The 27,518-nt window shown below is 50.7% G+C and overlaps 13 protein-coding genes across 13 annotated transcripts; 5 read left to right on the forward strand and 8 right to left on the reverse strand.

Annotated features, from left to right (window-relative positions):
- Positions 1 to 141: 141 nt before the first annotated feature.
- Positions 142 to 1,701, reverse strand: AA0111_g11554 (hypothetical protein; the record flags this gene model as incomplete). Its single annotated transcript, XM_028645433.1, has 3 exons — positions 142 to 785; positions 846 to 1,217; positions 1,290 to 1,701. The coding sequence occupies 3 exons, from the start codon at positions 1,699 to 1,701 to the stop codon at positions 142 to 144; spliced, it is 1,428 nt and encodes a 475-aa protein (XP_028500864.1).
- A 1,866-nt stretch (positions 1,702 to 3,567) lies between these two features.
- Positions 3,568 to 4,227, forward strand: AA0111_g11555 (hypothetical protein; the record flags this gene model as incomplete). The annotated part of the gene is made up of 1 exon (XM_028645434.1): positions 3,568 to 4,227. One exon carries the CDS (start codon positions 3,568 to 3,570, stop codon positions 4,225 to 4,227), a length of 660 nt encoding a protein of 219 aa, XP_028500863.1.
- Positions 4,228 to 5,322: 1,095 nt separating this feature from the next.
- On the forward strand, positions 5,323 to 6,165 carry AA0111_g11556 (hypothetical protein; the record flags this gene model as incomplete). The annotated part of the gene is made up of 1 exon (XM_028645435.1): positions 5,323 to 6,165. The coding sequence occupies one exon, from the start codon at positions 5,323 to 5,325 to the stop codon at positions 6,163 to 6,165; it is 843 nt and encodes a 280-aa protein (XP_028500862.1).
- Positions 6,166 to 6,793: 628 nt separating this feature from the next.
- Positions 6,794 to 7,175, reverse strand: AA0111_g11557 (hypothetical protein; the record flags this gene model as incomplete). Its single annotated transcript, XM_028645436.1, has 2 exons — positions 6,794 to 7,015; positions 7,071 to 7,175. 2 exons carry the CDS (start codon positions 7,173 to 7,175, stop codon positions 6,794 to 6,796), a joined length of 327 nt encoding a protein of 108 aa, XP_028500861.1.
- Positions 7,176 to 7,690: 515 nt separating this feature from the next.
- AA0111_g11558 (hypothetical protein) lies at positions 7,691 to 8,219 on the reverse strand (the record flags this gene model as incomplete). The annotated part of the gene is made up of 3 exons (XM_028645437.1): positions 7,691 to 7,786; positions 7,861 to 8,055; positions 8,106 to 8,219. 3 exons carry the CDS (start codon positions 8,217 to 8,219, stop codon positions 7,691 to 7,693), a joined length of 405 nt encoding a protein of 134 aa, XP_028500860.1.
- A 429-nt stretch (positions 8,220 to 8,648) lies between these two features.
- AA0111_g11559 (hypothetical protein) lies at positions 8,649 to 9,292 on the reverse strand (the record flags this gene model as incomplete). The annotated part of the gene is made up of 3 exons (XM_028645438.1): positions 8,649 to 8,837; positions 8,916 to 9,119; positions 9,170 to 9,292. 3 exons carry the CDS (start codon positions 9,290 to 9,292, stop codon positions 8,649 to 8,651), a joined length of 516 nt encoding a protein of 171 aa, XP_028500859.1.
- A 373-nt stretch (positions 9,293 to 9,665) lies between these two features.
- On the reverse strand, positions 9,666 to 10,290 carry AA0111_g11560 (hypothetical protein; the record flags this gene model as incomplete). Its single annotated transcript, XM_028645440.1, has 3 exons — positions 9,666 to 9,854; positions 9,910 to 10,143; positions 10,192 to 10,290. 3 exons carry the CDS (start codon positions 10,288 to 10,290, stop codon positions 9,666 to 9,668), a joined length of 522 nt encoding a protein of 173 aa, XP_028500833.1.
- Positions 10,291 to 10,574: 284 nt separating this feature from the next.
- Positions 10,575 to 11,242, reverse strand: AA0111_g11561 (hypothetical protein; the record flags this gene model as incomplete). Its single annotated transcript, XM_028645441.1, has 3 exons — positions 10,575 to 10,769; positions 10,844 to 11,059; positions 11,144 to 11,242. The coding sequence occupies 3 exons, from the start codon at positions 11,240 to 11,242 to the stop codon at positions 10,575 to 10,577; spliced, it is 510 nt and encodes a 169-aa protein (XP_028500834.1).
- Positions 11,243 to 11,845: 603 nt separating this feature from the next.
- On the reverse strand, positions 11,846 to 15,490 carry AA0111_g11562 (hypothetical protein; the record flags this gene model as incomplete). Its single annotated transcript, XM_028645442.1, has 1 exon — positions 11,846 to 15,490. One exon carries the CDS (start codon positions 15,488 to 15,490, stop codon positions 11,846 to 11,848), a length of 3,645 nt encoding a protein of 1,214 aa, XP_028500831.1.
- A 384-nt stretch (positions 15,491 to 15,874) lies between these two features.
- On the forward strand, positions 15,875 to 17,582 carry AA0111_g11563 (FK506-binding protein 4; the record flags this gene model as incomplete). The annotated part of the gene is made up of 4 exons (XM_028645443.1): positions 15,875 to 15,961; positions 16,080 to 16,568; positions 16,618 to 17,323; positions 17,374 to 17,582. 4 exons carry the CDS (start codon positions 15,875 to 15,877, stop codon positions 17,580 to 17,582), a joined length of 1,491 nt encoding a protein of 496 aa, XP_028500832.1.
- A 1,245-nt stretch (positions 17,583 to 18,827) lies between these two features.
- On the forward strand, positions 18,828 to 19,368 carry AA0111_g11564 (hypothetical protein; the record flags this gene model as incomplete). Its single annotated transcript, XM_028645444.1, has 2 exons — positions 18,828 to 19,102; positions 19,158 to 19,368. The coding sequence occupies 2 exons, from the start codon at positions 18,828 to 18,830 to the stop codon at positions 19,366 to 19,368; spliced, it is 486 nt and encodes a 161-aa protein (XP_028500829.1).
- Positions 19,369 to 19,858: 490 nt separating this feature from the next.
- AA0111_g11565 (DNA repair helicase) lies at positions 19,859 to 22,252 on the reverse strand (the record flags this gene model as incomplete). The annotated part of the gene is made up of 1 exon (XM_028645445.1): positions 19,859 to 22,252. One exon carries the CDS (start codon positions 22,250 to 22,252, stop codon positions 19,859 to 19,861), a length of 2,394 nt encoding a protein of 797 aa, XP_028500830.1.
- Positions 22,253 to 22,633: 381 nt separating this feature from the next.
- On the forward strand, positions 22,634 to 27,493 carry AA0111_g11566 (hypothetical protein; the record flags this gene model as incomplete). The annotated part of the gene is made up of 1 exon (XM_028645446.1): positions 22,634 to 27,493. One exon carries the CDS (start codon positions 22,634 to 22,636, stop codon positions 27,491 to 27,493), a length of 4,860 nt encoding a protein of 1,619 aa, XP_028500827.1.
- Positions 27,494 to 27,518: the final 25 nt, after the last annotated feature.

A 27,518-nucleotide genomic window follows, 5' to 3' on the forward strand; every position in this document is an offset into this window, starting at 1 on the left:
GCTGAAACTATCCAAACTTGTCTACCAATCGATGACCCGGTCTTTCTCTGTGTTGTATGAACAAATATGCAATGCCAGCTCCGTTGCACAGGCTACATGATTTTTAATCCCTCATTTCATCGTTGGAATATTCGTATAAAACTAAGGCTGAGCTTCCTGCTCGAGCACCTGCTGATTTTCAAGGGCCTTGATGGCCCACGCTGTAGGTATGCCTCGATTTCCAATCGTCTTCTTACTCCTGCCGAAACGGGATATCCATCCCATTTCCCAACCTCCATCACATTCCTGCAACGCTTTGAGAAACTCTATATCAGAACGAGTATCTACATTAAGTTTCTGGCATGATAGAACACGCGAGGCGATTACGAAAGAATCTCCGGGGCGATTGACACGCTCAAGCAGAGCCTCGGCCGCTGGTTGACGTAGTGACTGAACCTCAGGCGCACTCGGATTGTCCTCAATGAGGCATGCCAAAAAGTACAGAAAGGTCTCGCTGGCAAGGTAATGTTCTGAACCATCGATATGGCCACGATTCAAAAGACTGTGACGGATGTGTTCCAGCTCAGGTTGTACTTCTGCGCCGCGTCCGTATCGATAAAGGACACGGACAGCATTGACCATAATGAAAGGACATGCGCGAGGTCGCTCGTTGCCGAAATAAATCATAATTAAGCCGTCTTTAGCATGTCTGTTCTCAACTATGCGATCCAGAACCGGGTTGGCAGAGGTTGCAGGTGGCGAGAATGTAAGTAAGGCGAGCGAGGTATCATCGACATCCAAGGGATCTTAAAGTGAGTGTATCGAATTAGCATAGATACAGAAAAGTGCTCTTAACATTTACTTACATGTTTTCGTTGTACCTACCGGAGCACCATTGAAAAAGTTCCATTCCTTTGCCTGGTGACGAGCCTGTCTGATATCCGCTTTAATCTCGGCATTTGAGACGTTGGGTGGTGAAAGACTGATGACGCTATCATCGTTCAGCTCGATGTGTATCAGGAATTGGGCAAAGTTGTCGACCAACACAGGGCCATCCTGAATACACGAGACGTGATTGTGGGCATTCGCCACCATGTATTGACGTGCTCTCGTAACAGGGTCCATCAGCTTGTTGCGTAATTGACGGACAAGAGCAGCCGAGGAGTTGAAGACAAAGCCTTGAATCCCAAATGTGCGAGCTGCGTTGACGTTCGCGACTTTGTCATCCACGAAGATGGCTGAAGATGGGTCGCACAAGTTGATGCTATTCAGAGCGTGTTTGTAAAACTACAAATCAGGCTTCGTCATACCAACCTCAAAGGATAGAAACGCGTCGTCGAACAAGTCCCAGTCAGACAGAACAGTCTTGATAAGGGCGAAATGCTCCTTAGCAATGTTGCTCGTAGCGTAAACCCTAAGACATCCATTGAGCTCTGCTTTAAGCTCTTTCAGCTGGCTTATGAGCTCTTGGTCGAGACGCAGTGTTTCATGGCACTGCAAAAGCCCTTTGTGTATAGCTTCAGGATCGAGGGAGAGTTCCTCGCTAATGGCTTTGATAGCTTCTTTCTCGCTGATGTGGCCGCGTTCCAGCTCGGCCCATGTTGGTGACCGCATGACACTATGGAGTTCCAGAGGAGAGATTGTAGTGAGGTTGTTGGTAGACCAGTGGCAGAGTACATCGCCAACATCGAGAATGAGCGTACGCTGTTGTTGCGAATTCATAGCGACTATAGTGGCGTAGATGGTTACTGCTCAAAGTGTGGAATGAGGATACGAGTTTCTTCGTCTTCTGCTTAGTATCAAGGATGTAGTGATAGATGAAGATGAAAATATGCTTCAACATCCTCTTCTTATATCATTGAAAGATGTACTCTGTGATAGCCTCGGATCGTTCTTTGCTGATGCTCATCAAAAGCATTACAAACGTTAGCCAGACGTCACTCAAGGCGTGACCTGCACACCGCTTTCTGCTCATTTTGATTTCGGATGAGGCCATTGTCGATCCACTGAATGCGAAGGAAGCCACTGTGGCAACAGTAGGAACAAAGCAGTCGAACCAAGGTTGTAGAAAGAAGGAGATGCCGGGTCAACACCACTCTGGGACCCTGAAAGCGGCGGTGTACTGTCTGACTCCACTTTTGACCTGCTTGGGCGAATGTTTGCTTTTGCGAAGATACGTTGTACGGTGTCACATCTTCGAATCCCGTCGGCACCGTGCCTCTTGGCCCTGAGGGTAATGCCCATGGTAAGAGAATATTCTCAAAGCAGTGGTTCATGTGCCAGTGCGAAAGATCTATGGGGCATATATGATGACCTAATTCCGTTAAGCTAAGAGTATTCATCCTGACAGACCAGTCGCTTACGTGTCTCTTTGGCTACCCAGTACCTTCGCATCGAACGTACGCAATGCGAGATGTGAAAGTACTTGTGGATCAGGATGTCATTCTCCTCCGGCCGTGAAAGGTAGTCTGCATCTAAATATCGTCCTCTTGCTCTAATAGCATCAACCTCAGGGTATCTCTCGCTGAGCCAAGCCTGGTATTCCGTCTCTTCTGGAGTGAGCAGTTCCTTTAGATATATCGACCCATCATCGATTCTCAAAAAACCACCTGGAATGCAGCACATCATCCTCAATGGAAACCCACTGGCTCACATTCTGCAACTTCAGTGGCAGTAGATATTGCGGTCCGTTGCTGCCGACAACCTCATCGAAGCGACGCCACGGGTGCCTCTGCCCTGGGAGAAAGAGCGCGCTAAGGGAGAGAAGTATGATGACGAACAAAGCGAGAGACAGATACCTGATCAATCGACTTCCGACTGGTCGCAATACCATCGTGCCTGGTTCCCCGTTGATGGAGGTGTCGTAAGAGCTGCGCATAGGTATCGGGAAATACGGTCTCCACGTCGCAGATGTGTCGATTGACCCAGGCTTCTATAAGGAACAATATTCTTTCTCAGATGGCGAAAGCAGAACCGAACTCTCCGCATGGAAGTTCGATGCAGTCATGGCGAACGTAATTCCGGATGCTCCACTGAATAGGAAAGCGACACTTTCCGACTTTGAATGTGAATGGACAACCTCTGCGACTTGAGAAAACGCTTCTTTCAGAGACCACTCTGATTCCTCTGTCGTCGGTGCGGCACACAGATGGAACAAGGCTGTCCTGGTTCCTCGAACAAAAACACATGAAGCAGAATTGCGATTTGCGCAGTGTTCGATAAGCCTTTCCAGAGTGCAGCTGGTGTTAGGGAGCATGCCGTCAACGCAGCAGACGACATCCACGCATGCAGTATTTACTGAGGCGATCGTGTCAAGTGTTACTGAAGGTAAAACGAGACGTGATACGTAACGAAAATGAAGGTGAAGAGTCTATTAAGTCGAAAACAAGATGATCTGGGGATGCTTGAGTATCGCAAGGGACTAGCGCTTGCGCCACAAGACTGCAGGTGCAAGGATGACCTCCGGGCGTAAGCAACACTCAGGATCACCCACTAGGCACTATCTTCTCTCATAATGACATTTATCTCCGTCCTTGTTTCTACAACTCCGGACCCTCTTCACATCACCCCACTGTTCTGTCAAACATCATGGCTGCAGAAGCCGATCAGCCCGCGCTTACAGCTACTGGTAGTACCTCATTCTACACGCATTCGACAGCTTTGTCCGCCAATGATGCAAGCAACCTATGCATCACTTCTCTGACATATCCCCACCTGCATCTTCGACTTCCTAGCACGGAGGATGCTGCTGCACTTCTACGTCTCTTCACTGACTATCGTAATATCCAGTACGACAAGTCATGTTCCGGACTAGATAGTGCTGACGCTATAGATCATCTGATCAAGCAATGGCAGATCGTCAATTTACCGTTGCAGCGAGTCAACATTGTCGTCGTGATTGACGGAAAGACTGTCGGCACCGGCGGCTTGGGTTGGATTGGCAGGAGGAAGACTGATGGAAAGCTGGTAGGCGATGCGGGATTGATGCTGGAGACGGAATTCCGCAATTCAGGCTACGGATACGAGTCGCTATGCATGGTTATTGACCATGGCTTTTGCGTTCTGGGCATGGACGAAGTGCACATAGCTTGTGTAGACGCTAATGCTGCGTTCAAGGGTCTGATGAACAAAAAGTTAGGGTTTCAGGCTGAAAGAATAGAAGACAAGATGTTCGGAAATGAATGGCTCTGGCGCATAACGAAAGAGGTATGGGCAGAGAGTCCGCACTCTGCTCAAGGTCGAGCTTGACTTTGGGTGGACTAACAAGAATCATTATAGGAGTTCGTTAGTGGGAGTTACATCAATTCACGCATACAATGATGTTTCATGTAAATTCCAGAAGCACTCCTCAATGTCTTTAACAAGATCTGTTGTATTGGCTTGTTGGAGAAGAAAAGAATGAATGAACAAGCAGATTCTTCAAGTAACAGCTTTCCCACCTTCTCATCGCCACCTCAAATTCAATAGAAATCTAATGGATAGCTACTCGAGACGCTTCACTTGCTACCAACGTACTGGATAGCTCGTTTGCTACCAACGTACTGAATTGCTGGCTCGGATTCGGCCTCGCGTTTGCTACCAACATATTGGATAGCAGGTTCAACTGTTGCTTCACGCTTACTTCCAACGTATTGGATTGCAGGTTTCGGCGTCAGCTTCGGGTTTGCTTTCAACGTACTGAATGGCAGGCTGCAGTAGATGCGGTAAGCTGCCAGATAGATCGGATGGATACGGATAGATGATACCCTTCTTGTGTAGTTCGTGATGATCGCGCAGTAGAATTCAATCAAGGACAACGAAATAGCGTATGCAGTAGGTATATGTTGGTAGCTTTATTGTGTGCACATTGTAGTTTCCAAGAACCCGTGCGTTGAAGCCCAACAGCGTAGAACCATCAAACGTGAAAGTATTGCTTTGTTTTTCGATCTGCAGGATTGACAACCGCACGTGTGTATCCCATATCGGTGCGCCGTTGAGGAGAGCACGTCGCAAGTAAGCGTGAAACGCACAACGTGCACATAAAGTCTCACGTTCCCCGCATCCTCCTGGCCGGCGTCCTTTTCGTACTTCACCCCATCACAACACCATGATTTCAACATCGCTGATAAAAAACAATATTTCCAAGGCTGCGAGCAAGGCGGACGCTGTTCTCCAGAGCAATGCTGGTGTAATACTGATGCTTTCAGCCCAAATATGCTCCACGATCCTGGCAACATTGGGACGCGTCCTACGAACAAATGGCAGCAGCGGCTCGGACACCAAACCGATTGGCACTTCCGAAGTATGGCAATTCGATATTAGTCACCAGCTTTTTGTATTGATGGCTTCCAGATACTCATCGCAATGATGCTAATAATCACCATTCTTTCCTGGACATACGTGCTTGTCTCCCCGGCGGTAACCCCTGGTGGGGTTTTCGGTCCCACCAAATTGCGCCCACTTCTCATCGTAAGAGGCATCGCCGGCTTCTTCGGAATTTGGGGCTTCTACGTCTCTCTGCGCTATCTCGCGTTAGCTGAGGCGACTCTGATCAACTTCCTTGCGCCGGTTTTAGCCGCTCTTCTACTCGGCTTGCTACCAGGCCAGCAGCGCTGTTCCGTCGCTCAAATGCTCGCAGCTTTAGTTGCGGTTCTGGGTTTGCTCTGCGTACTGCAGCCTTGGAACGCTCATATGACGAACACGCCCGGGGACCATGCGCTGGCTGTTGGTGCCGCCCTAGTTGGTGTTGTCGGTGGCGCAGTCTCCTTCTTGACGATGTCTTGCCTAGGGGGTCATGTACACCCGATCACAACCGTTGCATACTTCGCACCTATTTGTACGGTACTCAGCGGCGCATCGCTCATCATACAGCAACAGAGCCTGAGCTTCCCAGCGACCGCTGTACAATGGCTGCTCGTTTGCATCTTGGGTGTTTTGGGATTCGCCATGCATTGGCTCATGGCAGCCAGCTTGATGACTGGCGATTCAAAGAGAGCGCTTCACATCGTTTACGTGCAGGTAGTGTTTGCCATGATAGCCGACAAGATTGTGTGGAGATTGGACCCGGGATGGTGGAAGTACGCCGGAGCGCTTTTGATTGTGGGCAGTGCGATATTTGTGGCAGCGACGAAGGAAGACCGAGGATATACGCTTGTTGGAGAAATAGATATAGAAGAGAAGATCGAGAACGAAGATGCCGGCCCCTAGTGTGGGATCGATTAGAGCTGCGGACATTAGTCTAAACGAGCTAACGCTTTGAGAATTAGCCACTATCGTCATCGAGCGGCCGTGTGTGACCAACCTCCCTAATTTCTCCTCTAACCCAGCTAAACCAGTTTGCCTGTTACGAACACCCCCCAGCAAGCTGGTGTCTCCTATATCTGACCGTTGGCATCGCCTCACATCACCATATTCATGTCGCACACTAAATTCGAAAGTTTACTGAATCTGGCTCTTCATTTATCTCCTATACAAGCCCATGCATCATCGTAAGATGAAGATTATTCATAGCTCCCTGTCGTCTTTCAGAGGACTCGTCATGTCTGTTCATTATGGTGTGTCGTACTTTGTTGTCTCAAGTTCCGTACTCGACAAAGTATCCCCGATGCATTCGTTTTCCTTTGCAAACCTCTGTCGGCTTATCCCGCTGTGGGTCGCGCTTGAAGTCAGTCGAATAGGGGGACGGATCAGCGCATACAAGACGTCCTGCATTTCCTTTGCCATCGTTGTAGTAGCTGCATTCCTGGCGGCCATCATATCTAACTGGAACCGTGATCTGGCGGTGTGGTTAGTCTTGACTCTTACTGAGACGTGGACCGCAGGTACAGTCAGGACATTACATGATCGCTGAGACAATAGTGGGAAACGTTGCGCTTACTTTAGTTGGAAAAGGCGGACTGTCTATGTTGGCGGTGCCAGGATGAGGCCATAACTTAACCAGCTCGAATTGCTCGTCAAGGCCGCACATGTCGACTCCAATGCCCAGAGGGCCCTGGAAGAGCCACCAGAAGTGGTTGCCGAGCATTTCGCCGAACACGAGTTGAAGCGAACTATCATTCTTGTTTGTATTAGTAGAAGCTTGGGAGCCTTTGAGAGATAAAGAGATGTCGTACCGCGCGTTCAGTGAGATCGGAAGGCGTAGGCTGGGAAATAGGTGAGGCTGCGATAACAGCCAACAACCCGAAGACCCAGACAAGGATGGTAGAAAGATGAATCATGTTGATTGTCTATTGCTTGCAGTCCGGTATACTTGGCAAGCCGGAAGGTGGGTGGTGGTAGGGTAGAAGGAGATCAGAGATCTGTTCGGGGTAGACCTGCTTATATAGAAAGAGAGCGGGGTGCCTGGACCTATGAGCGGGGACTCTCACCAGTGAAAGGCGGTCAAATTACAGTGGTGATGTGGAGGCTGCCTGGAGAACACATCGAAATGGACAAGACTGTTTCACTTACCATTCTGGCGATTCGCATACGTAACGACATCAACCTGGAAGACTTGTCGCCTATGAGTTTATTATGAAGGATGGTTGAGCAAGGTAAGTGCGCGTATGATGTACCAGTAAGAATCAGGTAATTTGGTCATGGGCACGCACTTTCCGAGCTAGGTTGTCCTCGATCCAGCTTCAGAGATCAGCCGCTCTTAGTACCTACAAGAGTACATACGATGATAAGACCGACCGTTGCAATTGATAACCCCTTTGTAGTATTCTGGATCTTGCTCACAGGGCATGATCATTCAATCGCCACAAATCAGTTCCCCGATATCGCCGTTACCGTGCGTCCTCCATACGCAATCGTCATGGTCCATCCACTTGAGGAGTTTGAGGTCCATCTAAAGACTCGTGGTTAGCAACTCCGTATAACCACCATCTAGCAGAATCCAGTGCGATGGATATGAGAACTTACAGCAGGAGCACTCGGGGGATTGTCGATGGCGTCTCGCCCGTAATGGTAGGGGCCGTTCATGGAGGCAAATTTAAACGGATCAGGATAGGTACAGGGCTGAACAGCTTGGCCAGATGGGCCTTGGAACATCTCCCAGTAGTACTCGGTACCCGACGCTCGGTTAAGGAGGACTTGGATGGAGGCATCGTAGAAGTCCTTTGGACTGGATTAGTATGTAACTTTTTCTAGATGTTTGGAAGGCTGACCGAGGAAATTTTGGTATCATTGCCCGATACCTGTGTGACGGGGTCCTCGGTAGGGTAAGCGGAAGCCGTGCCCAGTAAGAAAGCGACTATGCCGATGAACAGTGAGAACAGCATTTTCGTATTTTCTGGTGCAGTCTTCAGTCCAGTATGTGTTGCTTGTTTCTACGAGTAGTGTGAGAAAGAAAGCATGATATCACAGAGCCAGTTCTTATAGTGAAGACCTTATAAGCTGGGCAAAACTGAGGGGCTGACACGTAGACGGCGGACTACTCGGGTGCCAAACGACGCAGGTCGGATCAAAGCGAACAAACACCGCCCTCCTAGTGAGGCCTTGCCAGAAGTAGACAGATGACCATGATACGGATCGTGGATTTACCCATCGTGTAGGTTGGTAATCATCTTTTTACTACGAAGAAGTCTAGTACTTCAGTAGTTCTACCCGTTACGGTGGCGATCCATCTAATTTCACCATCTTCAGTACGCTCCTTGGGCGAGGAAACGATTCGTTTACTGAGTTCAATTCCATGGCCCGACCATATCAGTCTACCAATTACAAGCCCAGCCCCGATGGACCGAGAAGCCATGGCAATTGATAGCACCGTCGTTCCAGCTCGCGTCTCGCTCGCAATCCATAATCATCCAATCGCCACAGATGAGTTGACCGGGGTCACCGCCGCCGTCGGTTTTCCACTTGCACTCGTTCTTGCTATTGTCCACAAAGGAAAGCTCTATCTGCAGAACCGTCAGTCACCCATCCCTTTTATATCTCTAGAAACCATTTCTTGTGTATATCGAACGGATTTTACCTACAGCAGGTGGGTTCGGGGGATGATCGATATCATCTCGTCCGTAACCGAAGACACCGGACATGGCCGCGAGACGGAACGGTTTGTGGTTTGTCCCGCAAGGGTTTGCTTTCTTGCCGTACGGACCTACAAACAACTCCCAGTAGTAGTCCCTGTATGATTCCCGATCAAGCATGATCTGGATGGAGTTGGTGTATCCCTCAGCTTGCTGTGCTTGGTTAGCAAAACTGAGCGACTGGACAAACGCTAGAAACTTACAAGGCCGTGTGCGGTGCGGTTATTCTGCAACTCCATGCTCAAGTTCTGGATAGGTGTTGCGAGACTGGAGCCAAGCAGGAGGCCTGCGGACACATACATAAGGAAAGTGAACCACGCGAACATGGTGAGTGGTTTGCAAGTTTGCTCGTTCGAGTGGTGGCAGTGCAACTCGGTGGTAAGGTAGAAGTTAACGAAAAGCCTACGCTGAGGAGCTTTAATTCTTTGTGGTACTAGGCGAAGCTGACTTATCCCTCTGGCGGTAAAAGGTCGGAAAATTTAGGACGTGCGCAGGACAAAACGAAGTCACGGATCTGCACGTATTCAAGCACATGAGAACGAGGGTGAAAGAGAATGCAACTGTGACATTTTCACTCATGCTACACAAAATAGTGTATCGTCTCTATAGCTAAAGGTGTGGATCAAGAGTTCCAATCTTGGCCTAAGAAAAGCCTGGTTCCCCATCGCCGTCACTCTGCGGGTAAGCGGTTTCCCATGTTCAGAATTCACAAACCCAAGCGGCAGCATAGCGGGGACGTGGATTTCCGCAAGTAATCTGCTGCCCGTACCTAAAATCCTTTTTGCAGTCGACTATGTACTCGTCGCCGCAATGGAATTGACCAGGGTCTACACCAGTAGCGTGATAGACGCAGTTGTTACGGTTGCCGTACTTGATCTTGACGTCGAACTGGAAAAGATTTAGCAGACGCGACGCATATAGCGTGTGCTAAATATCAACTCACCTCGGGGACGAAAGGTTCATAGTTCTGGGGAAAGGGAGGCTGAACCATGTCTAGCTTGTCGGTATGCCATCCGGGCTCGCCATGATAGACCTTCTCGAAGCGAGTATCACCGCAAGGGTACACAGCAATGCCGCTAGGTCCTTGGAAGATATCCCAAACATAGTAAAAGGGCTTGACCTCCGAAACTTGGATCTGTAGAGAGTAGGGGTAAGGGCCCTGGCCTCGCAGTACGCCCTTTAGTGCGTCAGTATGGAGCTTCGCTTCAATATTGATGTGACTTACTGGAGTGACGTCGCTTGTGGTCTCCTCAACGGGTGCGGCAAGAGCGAAGCCGAGGCAGGCGATAATGCCTACAAGGAAGGTGATCCAAGAAGTCATCATCATCGAGAATCTTTGGATGCTTTGGTCGTATGATGTAAGTAAGTATTGTGTGAGTTGATAGAATGTGTTGGACTGGAGTAGGAGACGGAAAATATCACTGGATCGTGGTAACGGGCGTGACCAGGCAGTCACGGCGGCCAAAGAAGGCTAGTGTCCAATGGAGCAAACAGAAATTACCATAGTGAGAGATTCGAATTTTAGGAGATAGTCAGTGCGCAAGACTGAGAGATCTACATCTATCACACGCCCTTCGCCATCGCCTTATGGACACTGGGCATAACCGCTTAGAACTCGCAATTATACCCTCGATGGAACTTCGGCAGCTGATCATCATCACACTTGATAGTAGCCTCATCATATCTCGGGTCCTTCGCGCAATCAATGATGTAGTGGTCTCCACATCGGAATTGCCCAGCATCGATACCCGTGCCTATGTACTTGCAGTCATCGTAATTAGAGTATTCGATCTTGGTGTATACCTGTTCAAGAACTGGATTAGCATGCAAACGCAGCAAAAAGGCCCAACCTCAAGCTCAATGGGTGGTCAAATTACCTTGCGATCGGGAAACGGGGGATGGTTGATAGCATCATCCTCATCCTGGAACATCACACCATAGAAGACGCGCTTGAATTCCGCAGGCATCTGGCCGTCATGATCCTCACAGGGATCGACAGCGATACCTTGAGGGCCTTGGTAGATGAACCAGCGGTATTGGTGGATCGCAACGACGCTAAGAAGGAGTTGGAGGGAGTATGGGTATTGCAGTGCCTGATGAACCTCGTTGTTAGCAAGAACGTTTTACGATACTACAATCTAGATGGGTTTGCTTGCATTTGTGGTGCCGCGCCTAACTATGGAGGTGTCGTTGCTGGTAAACACCTCGACGGGAACCGCTGAAACACAGCTCAGGTAGGCAAGTAGCCAAAGAAGCGAAGCCATCAGCGTTGTCATGATGGTCGGCATGTGGGCGAAGTAGGAGTGTGTGTTTGAGGTCGCAGGATGAAGGAGATGTTGTAACTCAAATTTGGGGACAATGGAGCGGCAGAAGGTCAGGTGTTATGGAGTAAGAGCGGTAGTCAGTTATGGGAAGTGGTCAGTGTGATTCAAAAACGAGGTCTGCACAGGGCAAGAACACTGTGACACACGACCCTACACGTGCCTCTATCCTTTAACCGTGCTTGCAACATGACTCGTCGACATGAATAAGTGAATTTGCGTACTCCATGCGCAAACGCGGAAACCCCACTGCCAAGGCTTTTGACTGTCGATGCCAGTCAACTGTACCTCCCTCAAGATTTTGTGCTTGGTACTAGCAAACAGATCCTCGACGATACTCCTCGTCTTCACCACAATGATAAACCGAGTAGTAGGAGGCCATGTACTACAAGTCCTTGCGGTATCGCCCTCAAATATTGACAAAATGAAGAGACTTGGTATCATCACACGTACAGAAATGGGGTATTATGATTAAACATAGAGATACCCTTCCTTGACAGGGCAGGAGACATAGCGTGCAACTCTTTCATTCACTCGTAACAGACCGTAAAGCATAATCTAATCGAAACAAACTGTGCCCAGCCCTCTGTCTTTCACCGCCTTGATAACGCTTCCTTTAATCCGCACAAGGGCGCCTTCCCATTGCTCCTTCGGGAAGCTTCCCTTTTGTGCTTCGTCACTGATGACATAGTCAATCCATTTCACCATACCGACTGCCTTGGTCATGTTCTTCTCTTCTAGGACTACTTTGTTGAGATATTTGATCAATGCAACAACGTCCTCGTTATAAGGCCCTTCATCCATGAAAGTACCAATCCATTGCCTCATGGCACCTCTCAAATCTGCCTGCGCTGAGAGTTTCTGAGTGGTAAACGTCGGTTTTGCAGGTCGAGAGACTTTGATCTTAGGTTCTTCGTTACGTGCTTGTGGTAGGGGTGCAGATTTGGTCTTTCTGGTTAAGGCGAGACAAAAGGAACTCATCTTGTCAGCTTTGTGTTGCGCGAGAACTTCTTTGCGAACATCTTCGGGTAGCTCAGCGAGGAAGTCTAGGTCAAGGTCATCTCTTTCAGACGGCTGGGTAATATCGCTTGTTTCGAAAGCATCTTCGCTTGGACCAGCGGAGTTCTCCCTGCTCACACTCTCTCGTGCCGGGTTCTTGAGTGAGATGAAATTGGCTTGAGTGAGTGTCTTGCCAGTCATGCTAATGGACTTTGCTTGTGCAGCAGCGGCGAGCATTGCGGATCTTGGCGGACGACCTCTACCACGTTTGACTGGCACAACGGGTTTCTTAGCTGGGATACCTATGATCCTATTCTTGCGTGGCGATTGAGGTAGTAACGTTTGGTCCACGCCCTTTGGACGGCGAGATGGAGAGAAGGGCGTATTGTTGGCATCATACTGCGCAAGTACCTCGGCACGAACTTCTGCTGGCAGAGCAGCGAGGATATCAGGGTCCAGTTGAGACTGGTTGGGAAGTGCTGTTGTGGCGAAAGCCATGGCTTTTGTAGGTGTGTTGGGGTTACCTCTTTTTTCTACAACTTTTGCGAGCGTGGGTGATGATTGGCGCGTTTGGCGGAGGAGTTTTGATCGTATGTCTTCTGGTAGCTCGGCAAGTACATCAGGATCCACCTGCGTAGGCATGATGAACTGTGTGCCTAACATGTTTAGCGGACGGCGAGAAGGTGTTGATGCATTGAGTGTCGGAGCGCCAAATGGAACATGTTCGCTTCCTGTCGATGCTTTTGCCTTTCGTGGGGTCTCTGGGTCGTCTTGAATGGGGTCCTCTACAATCGCTTTTGCAATCGGGTTTTCAACAGGTTTTGGAGCTCGCGCGGCACGGACAGGTCCGCCTTGGCCGACTTTGAACTGTAATCTTCGCTGAGAGCCTTCAAGACTGCCATCTGTAGCATTCTTCATAGGCTCAAGCTTCGTCAACTGCATACCGAACCCTCGAAGCTCACCCGGGGTAAAGCCCAAGCCGCGCAGCATAGCTAATGCCTCTTTCGTGAGAATCTCCTTGGCATTAGTGGCGACACCCAACATCACACTCCTGCTATGTGTGTCGCATTTGCCGTGGCCAAGATGCTTGGGAGGGTCGAGAGGAGCATCGGGTGAGCGTCGCATAACCTTCATTGAGAAATGCCTACCTTTTACTCTCTGACTCAACAATCGTTTCGACAGCTCTCCACATAAGCTTGCGATGAAATCATTAGCTTGTTGTTGATTCTCGAACCGAACGCCCCAGTTCACTTCAGCAGAGATAGACTTGCGAATATCTTGCTCACCCAGCTCTTGGCGGTCAATGCCTCTTGAGTACTCGTATAACTTTTCTCCAGTCTTGGGTCCTAAAATCTGAACGAGTCTTTCTTTTGTGAGCTCGCGAATATCCTTGACAAGTTTCACTCCTTGGTCTTCAAGCTTGCCGCCGATCGACCAAGCAACACCAGGAAGATCTTGTACCTGGAGCTGGCCCATGAAGTCTAAAACCTCTTCGGGTTTGATCTGGTACTGCCCAGCGGGCTTTGCTTTGCGTAACGCTACTTTAGCGAGCAAGACATTACTACCGATACCGACGGAGACATTACAACCAGTTTTTAACCTGACCTCATCCCGTAGATTCAATGCAATTTCCTCGGCCTTTGCTTGCTCGCGATGAATGCTGCCTTCAGAATGTTGCTTCCCATTGCTACCACCCGCAGCGATGCAAAGGTTCGAGACATCGACGAGCGCTTCGTCGATACTTACACTCTGCACCAATCCACCTGTAGCAATTATGGCCTCGTAGAACGTACGACTAGTGGCTTCGTATTCAGGAAAGTCATATGGCAAGATCTTGAGTTCCGGACAGAGCTCCTGAGCTCGCCTCATCCACATACCATTCTTGACACCATACGTACGCGCTGGGTAGTTGCAACTTGCAATTTCAGAGCCAGTACCTTGGCCGTGTGCAACCGCTGCGGGTTTGTCTTTGTATTCTGGGCATTTCTTCAAGCTGACAGCGGCGAAGAAACTGTCGAAATCCACGTGTAGGATGTAGCGCCGGGCGCCTGATGTGCGTTTTTGTTTGGCTTTCTGCGAAGAGCTCTTCTCGTCTGCTATTGCCTGCATTTCTGCTTTCAGGTCGGCTTTCCAAGTCGATAGGTGATGCAGGCGTGATTCGCGATAGTATTGCTCTAGAAAGTTAGGATCTACGACGGTAGATTTGCGAACGTCCGGGTCTCGTAAAAGTATGGCATTATGCTCTTCTGCAGTAAGCTCCCGTCCCTTAGGCTTTAGGGCGTTTGGCGCGCGCGACGTCTTTCTCGATTTGGCTTCGATCTCATTCTCGTACTCGATCTGTTGAGGTAGAGGTGGGCTCGGGTCGGTATAGAGGCTGTCGTGGACATCGTCGATAATCTCATCTACATCCGCCAGGACCACCGCAGGGCTAGTCTTGGGTGGTGTGACGAGCTTCGCAGCCCTACTTGGCTTTCCAGATATGGGTCGGTCAAGCACGTTGTCCGGCTGGTGAGAGGGCGACAGATCCTTGATGTCATCCTCTGGTGTGGGAAGTCGCTGCTCTTCATTCGAGGAGTGCGAGCGTGTGCCGATGGCTGGTGTTGGCGTACTGGAAGGACCGGCCTGACTACCCCTCAGCTGACTTGTGTACCAACTGGCATCTGTCTGATCCCGATAACCCCTCGTCTTGACGTTTACCGTGCTGGTCATTCCATCCTTACTAAAAGCCAGGACGTTCTGCTTCTCGCCTTCGTCTACCACTCGGTATTCGCTCCATGGCAGCAACTTGCCCGCTTGTATGCTGTCGACGACCCACGCGGGCTTTACGATTCGGTATCGCCGGAATTCAACAACCTTCTTCGGTGTTAGACTACTGGCGATGATGTGCGTCACCGTAGTCTTCCCGTCCAGGTATTGCATGAAGCCGCCGCCATGCTGAACTATAAGTGTATGCAGATCGTTGAGCGATGGTTGGGTGTAGCCGTTGACATGTGCCACGACCCCTTTGAATATCTGGGGCTTGTCACCGGCCTGCCGTCGTATGTCGGCATCGAGGTTTTGGAGTTTGATCTTCTTTCGCCTAAAGTAATCGTTAAAGCCGCCAAAGGCCGAACCCTTGTACTCTTCCCCATCCTCGCCGTCAAACTTGTGGCTGGCGATGCGCTTCCGGACCGACTCGGAGTTCTTCTCTAGGCGTGAGCCCATGGTGTCAGTCGTATGGTGGGTCAAGAGCGTTCATCGGGGCCGGGGTCATGATTGAGCGTCGCGAGGGTGTGTCGGCTGCGACATGTCGATATTGGTGTTGGTGATGAGAGGCGCGTCGTTGGAAGCGCGATAACGTCACGCTAGCAAGGCTAAGTGGATCGTTCTGCCGGCGGTGAAAGCACGCTAAGAGAAAGCTGCAGGACTTGGCGAACTTTTTCTACCTCTCCAAGTCGCTGCTCTCAAGTTTCTCGCTTTTCTCTGCTATCCTGCTCTACCAGCTGACCCCGAGCTGTGCAATTACCTGAGCAAAGAACACTTCAGACGACTTTCCCTCCCACCAATTTCGTCAGCTTCTCCGATTACGAACATACGACCGCTTTCAACATGTCGTCCATTCCTGTAGGCGTCTACGGACGTCGCATTCCGGCTGGAGGCATTCCCATCCTGGCTGCTGTCGACCAGTCTGTCACTGTGAGTATTCTCGATGCCTCGTGTGGCTTGCTTGCCCATGCGAAAGTTTTGCGCCGAAAATTCCAAAGAAAATTCTGTCGCATTCGCAAATCGATCAAAGCGTTCTAACCATGACCAGTTCCGCATTACTATGGCCGCTATCGACCCAGATGCTGAGCCCCAAATCGATGATGAGCACAAGCACCCTCGCGCAACCCTTAAGCTCATCCGCGTGCCCTCAGACTATGACAGCGAGGATGATGATGATGAGGACTACGAGGAGGGCGACATCGAGGCCATCGCTGCTCGTCTGCGCGCTGCTGGTGCGCTTCCTGAGGCCGACTCGGATATGTCCGACTCCGAGGACAGCGAGAACGAGAAGAACGGTGGCCCCAGCGACCCTGCCCGGTCAAAGAAGGCCAAGCAGGCAGCCCTCACCAAGAAGCTGCAAGAAGAGCTCGAGGCCGACGAGATGGACATTGACGGCATGACCAACGGCAAGGGAAAGGCCAAGGGCAAGGCCAAGGTCACCGACGACGACGATTTGAGCGACGAGGATGACGAAGATGATGAGGATGATGAGGACGAGCCTGAGGAGCTTGTCCTGTGCACTCTCGACCCCGAAAAGGTATGCTTGAGCATCATGTTTTAAGCAATATTGACTAACACTTGCGCAGCACTACCAACAACCTCTCGACATCACCGTCCGCCAAGGCGAGGAAGTCTACCTTGCTGTCAGCGGTACTCACGATGTTTACGTTACTGGTAACTACCTCGTATTCCCCGAGGAGGATGACGATGAGGATGACGAGGACGATGGTCTTGAGGGCCTCGGTTACGACATGGGTTCTGACGAGGATGAGCTCGACGAGATGGACGAGTCTGAGGACGACGAGCTCGACGGTATGAACGACCCCAGGATCACTGAGGTTGAGTCTGACGAGGAGGAAGCTCCCAAGCTCGTTGATGCCGGCAAGAAGAACAAGAAGCGGGCTGCCGAGGAGGATGCCACTCTTGATGACATGATCAGCAAGACGAATGGTGACGCCAAGCTTAGCAAGAAGGAAGCTAAGAAGCTGAAGAAGAACGACGGCCAGGCTGTTGCCAAGGCTGCAGAGCCCGAGAAGAAGGCTGAGAAGGTTGATACCCCTAGCAGCGACAAGAAGAAGGTTCAGTTCGCTAAGAACCTTGAGCAGGGCCCAACTGGCTCCCCCAAGGTCGATGCCAAGCCAGAGGCAAAGAAGGAGGCCGCTAAGGGACCTCGCAACGTCAGCGGTGTCATCGTTGACGACAAGAAGGAGGGTAAGGGCAAGGCCGCCAAGAAGGGTGACCGTGTCGAGATGCGCTACATCGGCAAGCTCAAGAACGGAAAGGTGTTTGATTGTGAGTTTCCCCAACTAATCGTGTCTTGACTCAAACTAACAATCAAATAGCCAACAAGAAGGGCAAGCCGTTCTCTTTCAAGCTCGGTGTCGGTCAAGTCATCAAGGGATGGGACGTAGGTGTCGCTGGCATGACTGCTGGCGGTGAGCGTCGTCTCACTATCCCCGCCGCGATGGCTTACGGCAAGAAGGGTGCTCCCCCGGACATTCCCCCCAACTCTGACTTGATCTTTGACATCAAGTGCATTTCCGTCGGTTAAATGTCGCTGTCAGTACTTTGCCTACGCGCAATAGGGTCCACTCAGCCCCCACCAGGATCCGACTCCACTCCTGTGCAGGACTCCACTGGCCTGCGTGCGTTCGCGCCTCTTCCCGTTTCCTTTTCCGTCTCTGTATCAACTGCATAGCGCGTCGTCTGAGATATCCGACTTGCATAATCTGGGCTGTTTTATTAGATGCGTGCAAGGAGGAAGGATCTCTCAGTCCTCTTCGCCAATGTCTTTTCCTATAGCGGGTAATCTGTAAATGATATAGCGAGGCGATATTGCCAAAGAGCAAAATTTCGCTGAGGAAGCTACTTTGAAAAGTTCTACGGTGTTCCGGTTGACATCTCGAATATGTAGTAATACATAATCTGCAAGTAACATGTCTGGTGTCTAGATATGCTTCGTATGCCCCCAATTGAAGTGATCGGTCAAGCCGCTAAGAAAGGCTTTCAATTCACATACCTACAGAAAGAGTGGCTATGACTTCACGCGCAGCCGAGGTGTCCGAGATTGCGAAGATTCTAGTGCTAGCGGCCCACCACTCACATCGCCATCTGCGTGCACGAGCCCAAAGACCCCACAATGCTTTAACCCAACTCCTCTTTCATCCTCGCCCAACTTCAACGTCAACCTGCACTCGAGCCCTCTGTTACACCAACGACAAACAACACCGTGATCACCTCAACCAACCACCTTGCCTACGCATCATCGTCCTTCGACTATCATCAAACCTACACCGACTACTAAATCAACCGTGGCAATACTGTAGCAATGGCGTCGAAACGAAGCAGTAGTAGTATGAGTAGTAATAGTAGCATTCATTCGTACTCGTCCGCGAGCAATGTCCGCGCTAGCTGCTACTCGGTGAACGCCGCTACCGCCAGCCTCCAGGGCTTCCATTACTCCACTACCCCGTCTTCCGGGGCTGGGTGGTGTTCCTGAGGTCAGCTCGGTATGTCCTCGCCTACTCTCCGAACAATACCGTCTTCTCTGTAGTGGAGATGGATAGTATATGCTTGCGGTTCTGTGGAGAACGTATACTAACTTTCGCAGGGAATTCCATCACCCCCTTCAAGTCCCCCCCTCGCCGCCAAACACGCGTCCGCCACTCGAGGTGGAAAGGCGCGCAGAGGGGGGGCAGCATACACCATCACGGGAGAGTGTGAGAGACTCTTCTGCGAGACACTGCGATCTGTATTCCTGGGTGAGGGGAGCCAGCATCGCCAGAACTCGCTAGTGATGGGTATGCCATCTGACAACGCTACGACTGCAACCACCGCTATTACCAATGACTACGGTATCGATGCACGTCGCTACTCCGACTCTTCGACTGAATCTGATGTGCCTGAAATGGTGCGATTCGAGGAAGAGAAGGGTGCGATATCCGACTACATCGAGATGTGGGATTACGTTGGTGGGATTAGGTTCCGGGGGTTTGTTGCTGAGAAGGAAGACGAGAAGGCTATGTTCATCTTCTTCGATGAATCCGTCATCAATGGTGACCTCAAGGCTGGGTGCGTCATAATGCATATTGCTTTTTCCCGATATCGGTGTACTAACATTTTACAGTCTCATGGCCCTCCTCGAACTTTGCGAAGTCGATAACTTCTCCTGCAACCGTCTCGTCCTTTGCATCGACCGCCACGCCGATCAGGCCGCCCTTAACAATCTGACTAAGGATCTGGGTTGGATCGGCTTCGGTCTTACGACACTCGACGAGTTCAGCCAAGGCGAGGAGTTGACAAGCAAGAAGTGGCTGTTCATGGATATGGAGATATAGATGTTGGGCAGATCGAGGCATGATCAGGGTTCTTGGTGTCTGTCGTTACAAAACAGCATATGCTCCGAGTTTCTCTTTTCTTGGGGAGTTCTGCATAGCGGATGGGGGCGTTCATCCTTATTTTGAAGTAGCACGCAAGGAGTCCGGTCGCTGATCTATTGTGCGTGGTTTCCTAGTAAGGTGTTCTCCGCTTATCGGTCAATAGTTGAATGCAATGTTTGTATTTTGATTCCATTTCTGTATGCTGTGAAGCTCCAGTGAATAGCCTACGTCTAATACAGTTTTTAAGCAGGAGCAGATAGACGCATAATCTGTTAGGAGTATAATAGTCAGGAACACGGCACAGCATGTGCTTTGGTTGTCTATTCTCTTTACTGTCCAAGATTGTACTATTTCACCTCCGACGCGTAGCCAACTACCTGAGAATATCACTAATACCACCATACATAAAGCCCATGTATTTTCTGGGTGGTGCCACAGCTCCGGAGTCCTATTCGTCGGCCAAATCAGCCATCTCAGCATCAACGTCCGCCGTGCCCCCGAACTCGTCCACTTCATCAACCTCCATACGCTCAACTTCGGCTCTTCCTTCCAGTGCACGCATAGCTGGATTGTCTGTACCGCTGATACCATGAGCCTCCTTCTTACGCTGATGAGCTTCAAGATCCTCCAGCGACCACGACGAATGACCTTCTTGTTCTGCTCGGCTCCACGGCACACTCATATCCTTCAAGAAAGCCTTGGCTGCGCCGACAGCTTGGTCGATGGACAGCTTTGTGCTCTTGGCGTCGAGGCCTTGTTGGATCCATTTGGGGAGTTGAGTTTGTTTCTTGTTGAAGCGTTTGTCTGCTAACACCATGATTCCGTAGTCGTCTTTACCGCGAATGACACGACCAAGACATTGGGCTGCGTGGCGCATGGCGTCGAAGGAGAGGAAGTCTGCTTCCTTGATGCGGTAGGTTTCTCGAAGGAACTCTAAACGGGCTTTCAAGATCCTCGATTCAGTGTATTGGTAGGGTACGCCCATACACAACACAGTACGGCCGTAGTGGTGATCAAAATCGATTCCTTCACTGACCTTTCCTCGTGCGACACAGAGTAGGACAGCGCCGCGGCCGTTGTTGCAAGCTGTACGGAAGGTTTCTAGGGCGAGGGCAGTTTCCTGTGCATCAGGGGTTTCGACAAGAATGAGTTTATACTTCCAGACCGTGTCGAGGATCTCCATGCCTTGCCATGCTGAAATGATGCTTTCCATGTAAAGATATGACGGGAAGAAGACGACGACGCCATCTGGAGTTAGTTTGCAAAATTCGATGAGCAGGTTGCCGAAGTTTCGCTGTACTTGCAAGTCGTTGCGATGTTCGAATTGCGAGGTAACTTGGTTCTGGTCATTGCCTCGATCGACGATCATGGGCAAGAATGACTTGCGTGTCAGCGTCATGGTAAATGATTCTTGAACCACAGTGTTGAAGTTAAGCATGCGTGGGTACATGTCGAGTGGAGACATAGTTCCGGAGGTGACGATGACGGAGTAGAAGCGTTCGAAGACGGGCTTAATGGCTATCGCAGCGTCCAGACAAGTCAGATGCAACACCGGGTTCGGGACAGTGGCTGTTGCTGATTCGAAAGGTTCGATGATCAGGAGGAACCCAGTCTCGTAGGTAGCTACTAGTGTCGCGAACGTCGCGACTTCTTGGAGAGGTTGGTAGTCTTCGATGTTTGTGAGTTCTAAAGTTCGGACAAGTGATGTCAGACGCTCAGCGCAAAATCGGAGGGGTTTCCTTTCGATGAAAGTAAGATCCTTCAAATGCTTCAGAAACTCTGGCGGTGTGTCTGCAACCACATTGAGAACCTTCATACGGGTCTTGAGATATTCGATGAAACGTTTCAGGAAGGCAACGAAATGTTCAGCTCGCCGTATGTTACCGGGTACGGCCTCTGTGAGGAGATCGTCTGGTAATGCTGGGTTAGCCATAAAGGCCTCTTCGTTTCGTGCTTCGTCGGCAGCTCGGAGGCCTTCGACAAGTTTTGCGTATTCGTTTTGCAACTTCTCTGCATCACTGCTCTTCATTTCCGTGATTTTGCGATCGAGGTTGTTGACACCCTTGGTAGCTTTCCGTAATACATCCTCTGTAAGGTCGATGCTGAGAGATTCGATGCATACGTTGTCGATGTTGTGAGCCTCGTCGAAGACGACGATGCAGTCTTTGGAAAGCTCTTTCGACACCCTGTCTGCGATCTTTGGATCTAGTAGGTAATGGTACGAGTAGATGATGACGTCGCAGTAAGGCATCATTCGCCGGGCTGTGAAGTAAGGACACTGCTTCTGCTGCTCACCATACTTCAGTATGCCATCGAAGGTCCATACACCGGGCGGTATGAGATTGTGGGGCTCTAGGAGATCCAAGTTCTCGTGATATACACAGAGCTCAACATCCTCGCCTCGCTCTTTCTTTTCCTTCACGAAGCCCGCTGTCAAGCTGCGGCATCTGGCATCTACTACGGTTCCACTCTTCTCTCGCTTGACGGACGGATGTAAGCAAAGATTTTTGCGACTCGTTAATCCAAGACCCCGAAACGGTTCCTCATAGCCCAGCTCAGTAGTACGGTACTTCATCAGCGCCTTTAATTCAGCCAGGGCTTTTTCGATCTCGGACATGGTACGCGAACAGTAAATCAGCTTCCGTTTTTCAGGGTAGTGCTGCTGGTAAGCGACGATGAGCGATAAAAGAGACACGGTTTTACCCGTGCCTGAAGGCATCTCGAGGACGCAGTGGCCGCCCTGGTCCAAGGTGCGCTTGAGATCGCACATGTAGGCATATTGCTCTGGATATACCCTCGGATACGGGAATAGCACTGGAAGGTTATCGATGAAAAACTTCATGTTGATGATCCACCGCCCGCGCGGTTTAGTTGTAGCGGAGGGGAGTTGATGGTGACAAAGTTCAGACGAGCTTGGGCGTTGCCTTCCAGTCGACGTGCAATGTCGATGCGACGCGCTACTACCAGATAGCTCTAGCGTACTTGCAGGGATATGCCCCACCATCTACCGCCTACCCACAACTGGTGCCGTCATCAAGCAGAGCCGCATATTTCGCGTAATCCGCAAACCTCTGCTATGTTGAAGTGCATGCGACACTTTGTTTCTTTGGTGTGTTTACGCAGCTGCAGCTAGCCTTGATTCTTCACCTTGCCACGAGCCTCCGCCCACACCCTATACCTAGCCGACAAGCACAGCGACATTGTGCAGCCACCCAACCCCGCCATGTCAAAGCGTACAGCAAAGGCGCAGGCGAGCAGTGCGCGGGCGGCCACGACGTCTTCCTTCGGCGCTTTCGGCAGTGCGTCAGCGGCATTCAGCGCGAGCACATCACCCCTGTCCTACGTGACCGAACCCCCAGATCTATCCGCCATCTCAGACCCGAACGTCATCGTCTACTTCCGAAACCTCTCCAAGAAGGACAGCACCACCAAGGCGAAGGCGCTGGAAGACATACAGTCATATCTCTCGACACTGCAAGAGCCAGTGGAAGAGGGCCTGCTGGAGGCATGGATCAAGATATACCCACGAACCTCGATCGACAATGCGAAAGCCGTTCGCCAGAATGCCCACCTCGTCCACGGACAGTTCGCCGTATCCGCCGGCAAGCGCATAGCAAGATACATGCCCAAGAGCGTCGCAGCATGGCTATGCGGTCTTTATGATAGCGATAGGTCCGTAGTAGACGCGACGCAGACCTCCCTCAGACAGGTCTTCAACACACCTGAAAAGCTCCAGAGCATCCGGAAGGTGTATCAACAACCCATACTAGAGTATTGCCGGGATGCGATAGACAAGGAGAGCACAGCGACTCTGAGTGACGAGCGCGTAGTCAGCAAAGACGACGCCGAAGCAAAGTACAGCCGCGTCATCTCTGCATGCATATCCTTGCTGGGTAGTTTGTTGAACAACCTACAACCTGAGGAACTATCCAAGTACCAGAACGACTACGAGTCTCTCATTGGGGATAAGAAGCTCTGGCAGTTCGCCTCATACAACGACGCTGGCATACGGCGCTCAGTGCACCGTCTCCTGAGGACATGCCTCACCAAGGAGGACGTTGCTGTTCAGGAACATCTCGACACTTTCAGCAAGGCCTATCTAGCCGAAGCCTTGAACTCCAATCAGACCGGTTCCGTCGGCGATTATGTCGAGTCCCTCACACTACTCACATCCAAGCATCCCTCCGTATGGACAGACAACTACAAGAGCAAGACTGGGGTCGATAGGCGCCTACGGCAGTTTTTAAAGAAAGGCTCTCAACTGGGACCCCGCGACACATGGGCACGGGTGCCTGAGCTCCTAAAGATAATCCCGAAAGAGGTCCTGCCGCAATCTAGTGCCGATTCCGCAGAGCTACTCAACGCCCTGCATGGCGGCATTATTCGCAAGGACGAGCCCAAGTACAATCATGAAGCAGGATTCAAAGCCTACCTCGAAATAGCTGGTCAACTCACCCAGCGGTTGAGTGATCATGAAAGAACTAAGCTCCTCGAAGAGATGGTGTTGCCAATCATCACGCAGTATCTTCGTCCATCGTTGGAGACATCAGACTGGGCTGTGCCATCCAACGCGTCAAGCCTAATATCCAAAGCCCTAGAGATTGAAGGAATGGAGATTGTGCTCGAACAGCGATGGCCTTCCTTGTCACAGCAGTTGATCGATAACATCAAGACTTCAGCCCCAGAGCAGTCAAAAGATTATGAGAAGTCTCAGACGAACGTCATCCAGCACGCCACGCGATATGCGACCATGCAAGACCAAGCGCTTGCCATCAAGACTTTGGAGTCGTTGCGATCAGTCATTTCCCAGGCGTGCTCTTCAATAGTAGCAGAAGCTCTCGAAGTACTCAAAAACAGAAATGGGAAACCGTACGGCGCAGCAGGTACGATTGCAGCCGTACTAAAGCGTAACCCAAGTTTTATATCGTCTACCAAGGCCGAGCAAGACCTAGAGCTGTTTATACAGCAAGATCTTCCAGAGCTGGTGTTGTCTCCCTCATCCTCCTATCTGATCGATATACTATACACCAAGTCAGACCGCGCGTACTTCAAGGACGCATGGAGCGCGTCTCTCAAGACTGTTCTTAGAGATGCAGACTCTCCAGCAAAGACAAAAGCTCTCGAAGCAATCATCACCTCATCGAGAATACCAACGTCCTTTGACCTTGCCACATCGGATCCTGAACTACAGAAGTACATAACCACGAATGTACGCGAGGCTGTTGAGGGCTCAGCCGAATGGGATTCGTTCAGTCGCATGCTTCAATCACCAGCAAGGATACTTGCTCCCGAAACAGCTGATGAAATCCTTGCTTACATGACGGAAACGCTATCAATATCAAACCAGGCTCCCTACTCATTGCAAGGTCTACGCCAAATCGTCAAATCGAATCCAACAATGCTACGAGAGTTTGTCGCTAGTTCACAGGGCGCTGGTCTTCTTCAAGGCCTACTTCTCGCTTCAGAATCCCCAGATGATGAGGTCGCGCAGGGCGCTAAAACTGTTAATGCCTCGATCCAGACCATACTGTCATCTGGCTCTGACTCTAAGCAATCGATATACAATCTCGTTCAACAAGGCCTGCGCGAGGCTACCCCGTCATCTGTCTCAGTCGAAACTTTGGTCGACTTGGCGAAGCAGTCAGTCAAGGCCGGTAGTGATTGGGAAGGGATTTCCCTCGTGTTTCCCAGTATCGAAGACTGGAATGCAGCTCTTGATCCGTTTCTCAATGCTGCGCCAAAGTCGTCTTTGGCTATCACGAATCCACTTGGGGGCGCCGTGTATCTTGTCAAAGATGGCCAATTGCCTTCTAAGATCAGAACTATGTCTCGCGATGCTGACGGCTACTCTGCTGCATACCGTATCACACAGTATGTGACGAGGCTTTTCAAAAGCCCAGACCTTTTCTCTGTTGATAAGATTCCTTCTGCGCTTCGAGCTGCCTACCTTCGTAACATTGCGGTTTCCGTGCAGCTTGCAGATGACAACCTTGGACTTGCCGGCGCGAATGGCTTCTGGGCACAATACAACTCGGACGTTGAAGCTGAGGCGATGACCTTCATGTCGGATGCGCAACCATTCGTGACACACGAGCTAAAGAACCTTGTCGATACGTGGTCGAAGGACGACGACAACGCCCCGCTGTTGTCTTGGGCAACCTCACTCTTATCGGAGATAGATGTCGGCGCAACTTCTCCAGCTTACTATCATGCCCGAGCATATGCTGTCTTGATAGCCGACGCTATTGAGATTACTGGCTGGAAAAATTCACAAACCGCCCAACTTCAGGAGACGCTGAAGTCCACGCGAAGTTCGAAAAACATCCTCCAGCTCCTTGCGTTCTTGAACGCTTTCAGAGAGCCCTTGTCGTATGCAAAAGCTTGCGAGAGAATGTGCAATGAGATCGTCGCCGATCTGACAGGCCTTGATGTCCAGCATAAGTCGCAGGAGGCACTGCAACAACTCGTGCTGTTGAACAGTGTCATGGGTCAGGAAGGTATCTTGGAGAGCATCGCTGGTCCTCGTCTGATGCGCTTTATCCAGCATGTCATCCCGTGGCTACAGGAAGATACCGTCAATCGTTCTACCAAAGCAGAGTTGTGCCGCGCGTTGTCTGTACTGGTTCCCCTGATCGGCGAAATGTACGGTGAGCACTGGGTCGGTATCTTGAGTGCGCTTTCGACGATTTGGTTAGCTACAAAAGAGCTGGAAGCGAACGAGTCCGGCGTGGACACTCCAATTCCCCTCGTACACGCATCGTTGAAGCTATATGCACAACTGCGGAGCTTGACCCAAGCCGAAGAACCAAACGACGATCTTCTCGATGCATGGAAAGAGAACGAGCAAGCTGTTGCTGATGGGCTCATCAACATCCTGAAGCATTCGCAACATTTCCCAGACGAATTTCATCAGCCACTGAAGATGGTCAACGATGTTTTAGCGCGTCAGATCTCCAAGGTGTCGCTCAAGCATCTGGAGTCCACCGAGGAACTTTTCCCTCTTCTTTACGTAGAGTCTCAACCGGTCCAACAGACTGCTTTCGACATCCTACACAAGCAGATCCCTGCATCCCAGGAGCAAGTGTCCATTGACGCAGCATTGGAGAAGACGACTGCCCGATTACCTGAGGAATTGCTGTCATTGATCATCGATGCGCCCACGGTCACTGCACTTGCCGATGCCAACTTTGAGCGTAGTGTGCCCTTGCCATTGAGAGGTTATCTATTGAGCTGGCTGCTAGTCTTCGATCACCTAGAGCATGCTTCCTTCAAGGTCAAGAATGATTACGTTGAGCATATCCGAGAGGGTGAGTACCTCCCTGGCCTTCTCGACTTCATGTTCGACTTCCTTGGCCATGCCCACAACAAGCCAGTCGATGTCTCCAAGCTTGACATCACGACGTATGAAGCGGATCTTGAACCACCCAAGCGTGATTTGCAATGGTTGTTAACACACTTATACTTCTTGTGTCTGCGCGACGTCCCTTCTTTAACGAAGACCTGGTTCAAGAGCTGCAAATCACGCGCCATAGTCGTTGCGCTCGAGCCGTGGACGGAGAAATACGTTTCGCAGCCTGTGATCGTTGCCGCCCTCGAAGCAGTCAACACATGGTCGGAAGAGCAAGCCGCGGCTGAGCCCGACTCGGCGTTTGCGGTAAAAGTTGTCAACCGCGCGCGCGAGATTACTGCATCATATGTGGTCGATGAACAAACCATGGCGATGCGAATCTCTCTGCCACCCGCCTTTCCTCTCGCAAATGCTCACATAGAAGGCCTGAACCGCGTTGCTGTTAATGAACAGAAATGGCAGTCTTGGTTGCGGACATCGCTGGGAGCTATTACAATTTTCAACGGCAGCCTGATCGACGCGCTGACCACGTTCAAGAGGAACGTCGATGGAGCGCTCAAGGGCCAGAGCGAGTGTGCCATCTGCTACAGTATAGTTGGGTCGGATCGCAAGTTGCCTGACAAGAAGTGTCACACTTGCAAGAATCTCTTCCACGGAGTCTGTCTGTTCAAGTGGTTCAAGAGTAGCGATAGCTCGAGCTGTCCGCTCTGCAGAACCAGCTTCAATTATGCATAGATTAGAAGGATGGACTGGGCACGGT

The sequence above is a fragment of the Alternaria arborescens genome (assembly GCF_004154835.1).
Source record: "Alternaria arborescens strain FERA 675 chromosome Unknown contig_52, whole genome shotgun sequence".
NCBI lineage: Eukaryota > Fungi > Ascomycota > Dothideomycetes > Pleosporales > Pleosporaceae > Alternaria > Alternaria arborescens.